At 42.6% G+C, this 7,546-nt stretch overlaps 1 protein-coding gene across 1 annotated transcript in view; it reads right to left on the bottom strand.

Annotated features, from left to right (window-relative positions):
- Window positions 1-435: 435 nt before the first annotated feature.
- Window positions 436-7,546, bottom strand: part of TNFSF11 (TNF superfamily member 11) — a 33,969-nt gene continuing 26,858 nt past the window's right edge. Inside the window, exons 3-5 of the mRNA XM_007186807.2 lie at window positions 7,288-7,333; window positions 7,109-7,207; window positions 436-857 (exon numbers count right to left, since the gene is read on the bottom strand). Of these exons, the coding sequence (XP_007186869.2) occupies window positions 436-857; window positions 7,109-7,207; window positions 7,288-7,333 (567 nt within the window). The remainder of the gene's footprint in view (window positions 858-7,108; window positions 7,208-7,287; window positions 7,334-7,546) is intronic.

Below are 7,546 nucleotides of genomic sequence, written 5' to 3'. Positions count from 1 at the left end.
CGTAACAATTCAAAAGAATTTAACCCTTCAGATGGTCATCAGTTTGCTGTTAGATGACACCCTTTCCACTTCAGCTGCATCGTGGCACCTAACCATGGATTAGAGACAGAGAATTAACCCCTCCCATAGCCCAAAGGCAGTTTTTCATAAAGGGAACCATAATTGCTCCAATCTGCTTTAATTCTAGGAATTCATTACAAAATTTAAAAACCACTGTGTAAGAAAACCCTTAGATTGTAACACACCTTGAGTCCAACATCTCCCATTGGCTGTAAATACATTCGCTCCCTACAGAGTCAAAGGCACGGGTCTTCTTGTACCCTGTGGGTCATAGCTCTTAGTAGTCTCACACACCTACATATATCTTTCTTGGCTTGTTTTTAAAGTTTTCTATACATCCTAGGAAATACGTGAAAACGCTTCATAAAATGGGGCTCAATCTATATCTCGAACTTTAAAAGCCCCAAAGTACGTTGCATCTTGATCTGGATCCAGTAGTGAAGGGTTGGATACCTCAATGCTTATTTTCTCACCAGACCGTAGTTTAAAAAATCCTCCAACGTTTATGGAGTAAAAATGGAATTCAGAATTCCCCGACCAGTATTTGGTGCTTCCTCCTTTCATGAGGGTATGAGAACTCGGGATTTTGATGCTGGTCTTGGTGACATACACCATTAGCTGAAGATAATTCGCAGTGAGGTTTCCCGAAGTTTCATGATGTCGAAAGCAAATGTTGGCATACAGGTAATAAAAGCCATCTTGGTTAACTATTAGTTTTCCATTGCTGAAAGTCATGTTGGAGATCTTGGCCCAACCTCGGTCATGGTACCAGCAGGACAGACTCACTTTATGGGAACCTGAGGAAAAGAGAGGCACGTGATTTAAAACCCACCCCTTCAAGGAGAAGGACATCCTCACAATTCTATGAGGTTGGAGAAAGACTTACTATAACAGTCATTGTTCCAATGGGAGAATAATTTCTCAGAATTTATTTTCTAAAAGGGGAGTACAAGTACATTAAGAAGTACTTGTGCTCTCTGCTAGGCACCTGAGAGGGGACAAAGACAAAATCTCAATTTTCCTGCCCTCAAGGAGCCTATAGTACACAAGGGATAAGTATGATATATGTTCAGACAGGAAGCAAGGCACGGGCCCTGATAAGAAAGGTGTGGATATTGCAATGGGAATTCAAAGGAAAGAGATTACTTCTTCCCAGAGGGCTCAAGAACGATTTTGCTGGGCTACTGAGCCTGATAACTTAAAGGAGGAATTCAGCCAACAGAAGCATAAAGGTCATTCAAGGTTGAAGGAAGAGAATCAGCCAAAGGCAGTTGAAACAAGAAAGCAAGAAACAAGTATAGGAAGAGAATATCCAGACTTCACATGACCCCACCTTCTCTTTTAATTCATGGAGACAGGTATATAGAAGGAGCTGAAAATCTGGGTCACAGCAACTTTGACCAAAAAGTCAAACTCTTAAACTCTATATTCTCATCACCATTGATTTTCCCCTCCTCCAATAGCCCAAATGCCTCCCAAGGTCACACGACTGAAAAGCTGCCCCCAGAGAAGTTCACAAAGAACATATCCTTGGCATTGCACTCCCCAGCTTCACAACTTCATGCAATCCTTTGTGCCCAAAGGATGGTAAAATCTCTTTTAATTATTAGACCAGAATTCTCCTTTAGCTCCTTCTCACACCTGAGCTTCACAACTTCATGCAATCCTTTGTGCCCAAAGGATGGTAAAATCTCTTCTAATTATTAGACCAGAATTCTCCTTTAGCTCCTTCTCACACCTGAAATGTGACAACCGATCTTCATGTCACTGTTTCTGGAGCAGCAGAAGTTTCTAGAAAATCTTCTAAGTCAGAAAAGTGTCCAACGCTTTGAATATTTCAGGTCTTTAGTGTACTTTATTAGGTCTTTAAAAATTGGGACTACCTCCATGATAAACCTCATTAATCAAATATTTATATTTATATGGCTACCTATTAGCCAACTGGAAAAGATGTCAGCTAGTGGGGAAAAAGCTGTTATACTGTGGAAAGTCCAGAGTTTTCCTCCAGAGGATTTTGTAAACACTTATGCTAAGTTAAGGTTGTCATCTGCTAGGATTTCAACAAGGCAAAACAGAGCTGAGGAGTCTCAGAATGGGGTTGGGAGTAGTTTCTGCAGCCAGGGAGAAGTTCTTTGCTGCCTGTCACCCAAGAGAAATCCCCCCACGGAATTTAGACTTAAAGTGGATTCCACGGATCCATCAGAGCTAACAACACTTCGGCTAGAGTGGGTCCTTGGGAGATCTTTGTAGAACCAGAAACCCACACTGGCTAACTTTCAAGACTGGCCTGAATCCTGGGAAAACTTGAACACCTGCATCTTTCTCTGGAGAGCCACGAAAAGGAGAATGTTCTGTTGTCCCTGGAGGGCTACTGGGCAGCTGGGATATGGTCTGGGGACCTCAATACCAGGCTGTTCCAGAACCAACTAGATGGTAGGGTAAGTGGAAGAAAAAAAAAATGCAGCGGGGTCCAAGCTATGGTGGGGCAACCCACCATCCTTAGACATGCCTGCAAAGGCAAAGAAGCCAATGGTTCCAATCCTCGTGCTCAGGGACAGGACAGATTTCCTGAACTGCACATCGTATCCACAGGAGGGCGCACGAGCGAGCCTGAGAAGCCATCACAGGCACTGCTGCCTCCAGAACCCAGCACAGCGCCCTGCCCTTTTTCATCGGAGGTCCTACCTCAGATCATCCTAGATTAAAGCATCCCAAATGTAAATATCATTCCATGGTCCCAAGTGAGTCAAAATGAGACTGTAAGACTCTATGCATCACATCCTCATGAGCACCAGCAAAGTAACTTCTCCAGGCTGGTAAACAGCCACCTAGTCCATTGACAGAGCTAAAAAAACTCAAGGTGTTTCCTTATCTCAAACCATTCCATGGTTACCTCCTTCTTCCCCTACTCTTGTACTCAATCCTTTATGCAATCAATTATCGGTCTTATAGTTTATCTCCTGTGACGGCCCTTAACAGATAGCAGCAGAATGACTAAGGTGACATCTACCCTCTCGACAGGTTGGATCAGCTAGCATTAGACCAAGGGCTCAGAGATACAGTCCAGGGAAGGCAGGGAAGGATATGAAAGAGAGAGAAGAACACAGAAACCCTGACCGCATACCACTCCCGTTGTTAGCTCAAGTCAGGTGGAATGAGTGTCCTTATTTCCTTCTAAACATGCCTATATTTATCCATTCGCTGATCAATTTAGTCATTTAGTAAATATCTGAATGGTGCTTTCTATGGGCATTCACTCTATCCACAGTTAAGAATTGCACCAAGCAGTATACCGTCAAGGCACTTAGTAGTGGAGAAAAGAAGAAATGGGCACACCAAATGAAAAATATAATTTTCATTTCTGCATGTCACACAGCACATGGTTGAAATTCAGATAAAGCACCTGCCAAGTGGAAGCTGCAGAAATTAGTGGCGACCACATGAACTCAGCCCAGTGACAGAGGGCAGGGACGACTTGGGTCAAATGTGGACGGGCTGAGAAAAGGGAGAGGATTGTGAGTGAGGGAAACTGCTCGAGCAAAGAACGGAATGCACACAGCACGCAGAGGAAAAGGGAGAAGAACCGTCAGTGTGAACTGGAGAGCTCATGAATAGCGATAGTGGGAGAAAAGACGAGAATAGCGCCCCCATCAGGTTGGAGGACCTCACACAGCAAGCCTGGGTTTCCATCACTAGACGACCTTCAGCCTCCCCAGCCGCCCCAGCCCCTAGGGTCACTGCTATTAGATATTAGAGAAGAAGTTTCTCCAGATATTTAGTCTGAGCTGCCCTTAAGAAAGCCATGAATCCTGACCTCACAAAATACTCCCCAATGCATTTTATTCAAGAAGCTCTGAAATACAGTCAGTATAAGGCAGATTCTGATTTCTTTCTTATGTGTAAATAAGTACAAATAGGTATGAAACAGAGGCCCCGAATGAACATGCAAAATTAAAGCCATCTTCCTCTGAAGTATCCAATCCTGGCTCAAACTGGGAGATAAATGGACTCAAGGAGTCATTGGCCAAGTCAGAAGAGCAAATTCTATTTTCTTAAACAGAAGCATACACTAACTCATTTCACTCTGTCTCAAGCTCAATAACCATCAGAAAATAACCAGGAGTTTTGCCTTCTTTTTGGCAATGATTTGATGCAAGGTGCCCGGAGGGAGAGCTATATAACTAAAACATGCTTGCTATTGCCAAATAGACTTTGGCGCACAGTCTAATGCAATATTTATCATATGCCATTTAAAATGAACTGAAAAGATAAATGCAGACTACATTCACAGCACACACAGCTGATAGATCAGTATTAATTTGATTGCCTTTGCTAACATGCAAAATAGTTTTCCACTCAGAAAATTAGTGTAGTTCCACCATAAGGCACACACATACACACACACACACACACACACACAGAAAGAGAGACAGAATTTGTTTATGAAGCAAATATGTGGGACGGTATAGATAGTTTAGGAAAATCTAAAAATCAAAGAGTTGGTTTCTCCTTTCTATGTCTGCAGTCAGGAAAAATTCCTTTGTGGCCCATACTATATTAGTAGCTTCAATACTGCTTATTAAAACTTGGATTTTTTTTAACTCTAAGAAGAACTTGCCTTGAATCATTTTTGTGAAACAAAAAATAGAATATATAAAATTATTTAATTAAACTTTAAATAATGACAAATTACATTCACTAAGTTCTTACTATATGCCCACTTCCATGTAAGCATTTTAGTATATAACCTCATTAAATCTTCATAGCTGCTCCATGTGGTACAAACTGTTACCACCCCCACGAAGAAGCTGACACACAAAAGATTCCAATAATTTGCACAAGGTCACCCAGCCAGGTGGTACAGTGGGACCTCAAACCCAGGCCGTCAGACTTGAGACGCCCTGCTATTAAAACCACATTCATCGGGCTTCCCTGGTGGCGCAGTGGTTGGGAGTCTGCCTGCCAATGCAGGGGACACGGGTTCGAGCCCTGGTCTGGGAAGATCCCACATGCCGCGGAGCGGCTAGGCCCGTAAGCCGCCAATTACTGAGCCTGCGCGTCTGGAGCCCGCGCTCCGCAACAAGAGAGGCCGCGATAGTGAGAGGCCCGCGCACCGCGATGAAGAGTGGCCCCCGCTCGCCACAACTAGAGAAAGCCCTCGCACAGAAACGAAGACCCAACAGCTAAAAATAAATAAATAAATAAATTTATTAAAAAAAAAAAAACCACATTCATCTACTTCTTTCACGAAAAGAGGAACATAAGCGCTCTCAATTTATTTCCCTCTGACAAAGCCAATTGGCCACAAGGTACTTATGTGATAACCTATAGTATAAAAAGCATGGGGCTTCCCTGGTGGCGCAGTGGTTGAGAGTCTGCCTGCCGATGCAGGGGACACGGGTTCGGGCCCTGGTCTGGGAGGATCCCGCGTGCCGCGGAGCAGCTGGGCCCGTGGGCCACGATTGCTGAGCCTGCGCGTCTGGAGCCTGTGCTCCGCAGCGGGGGGGGGGGCCGTGGCGGTGGGAGGCCCGCGCACCGCGATGAGGGGTGGCCCCCGCTTGCCGCAACTGGAGAAAGCCCTCGCACAGAAACGAAGACCCAACACAGCCATAAATAAATAAATAAATAAATAAATAAATAAATAAATAAATAAATAAAATTAAAAAGCTTAAAAAAAAAAATAAATAAATAAAAAAAATAAAAAGCATGGACTTGGGAATCAACTAGAGTGGAATTCAACTTCTAATTCTACCACGCTGTAACCTCGATCAGATAACTTACACTAGATGGACCTTGGTTTCCCTGTTTGCAAAATCTGAATGATAATCACTACCTTGCAGGGTTGTAGTAAGGTTTAGAGATAATGAATACAGAGCAAAATGCCTGATACAAAGTGTGTGTATAAATGGTATAAGAATAATAACAACAATATCCCATTGTCACTCCATCATAATGTTCTTTGTGATCTTTCTGATGCTCACCTAACGCAATGTGAAGTAACCAGTGGGGATTATATGATGGAAATCACTGGTACGTTAGGTAGATGTAGACATAGAGCTCTGGGTTTCCTCATTTCCAAAAGATAATGAGGTCTCCAGTCTATTGAGCTAAATTCTTAGCCAGAAAAAAACGATAACTCCCTGGAGAAGGAGTATGTCTCATTTTCCAGAGGGCTATTGCCTCTTAAATATCACTCTGTTGAGCTCCTGCCTGGAACTCTGCAGGAGATGGCTGAGTATATGACCACCTGGAGGAATTCATGCACCTCACAGGCCAGCGATGGGGATGTGTCAACTTTTGCTTGGAAAAATAGAGATGAGTATAACACGGGATTATCCTTCCTAGTTATGCAACCTCAACTAGCAGTCTTTTAAAATAAACTCACTCTGATGATCTGAAAATGAATATAGTGATGATGTCCATTCCGGCATGATTGAGAATCACTGTTTCCATGATGTGGATGACTAACTGAAGAATAGATGATTTTTCTTCTGGTCTAGAAGTTAAGGGCTCTCAAAATTTTGCTAACAGGCTAAGAATAGGTCTGAGTATTCAGATGGGCTGATAAATGACTCTTTTTTTAAACATCTTTATTAGAGTATAATTGCTTTACAATGTTGTGTTAGTTTCTGCTGTATAACAAAGTGAATCAGCTATTTGTATACATATATCCCCATATCCCCTCCCTCTTGCGTCTCCCTCCCACCCTCCCTATCCCGCCCCTCCTATCCCACTCCTCTAGGTGGTCACAAAGCACAGAGCTGATCTCCCTGTGCAATGCACCTGCTTCCCGCTAGCTATCTATTTTACATTTGGTAATGTATATATGTCAATGCTACTCTCTCACTTCGTCCCAGCTTACCCTTCCCCCTCCCTGTGTCCTTAAGTCCATTCTCTATGTCTGCATCTTTATTCCTGTCCTGCCCCTAGATTCATCAGAACTATTTTTTTTTAATTCCATATATATAGTGTTAGCATACAGTATTTGTTTTTCTCTTTCTGACTTACTCTTGAAATATTTTTCAGGCTGGATATAAATGGAACTTACCTGATGGGATGTCAGTGGCATTAATCGTGAGATGGGCAAAGGGCTGTGTCTCAGGCTTGTTCCTTCTGGCCAGATCTAACCATGAACCTTCCACCATGGCTGGAGATGAGAGAAGCCATGTTAGCTCAAAGAGGAGTCACCCTAAGGGTTTTCAAATATTTATACAGATCCATGCTTACCTTTTTCTGCTCTGATGTGTTGTGATTTAACAACATGCTGCATTTCCTGCAATAAAAAGAAAAAAGAATCTTATTTATACACTCTTTTGATAAAGCAGTTAAGAATTCAGGACTGTTGGACATACAATAAATTAATCTTCTTTCCTTCAAAATATGCCAGAAGTACATAGGCAGTAAAATTTCTTGATGTTCTAAGTAGCTATCAAGGGAAGTTCACCCCAAAGAATTATGTTGATGTGCTTAAAAAGCAGACTACACA

The sequence above is a fragment of the Balaenoptera acutorostrata genome, chromosome 18, assembly GCF_949987535.1.
Source record: "Balaenoptera acutorostrata chromosome 18, mBalAcu1.1, whole genome shotgun sequence".
Lineage (NCBI taxonomy): Eukaryota > Metazoa > Chordata > Mammalia > Artiodactyla > Balaenopteridae > Balaenoptera > Balaenoptera acutorostrata.
This window is presented reverse-complemented; position numbering and strand designations above follow the sequence as displayed.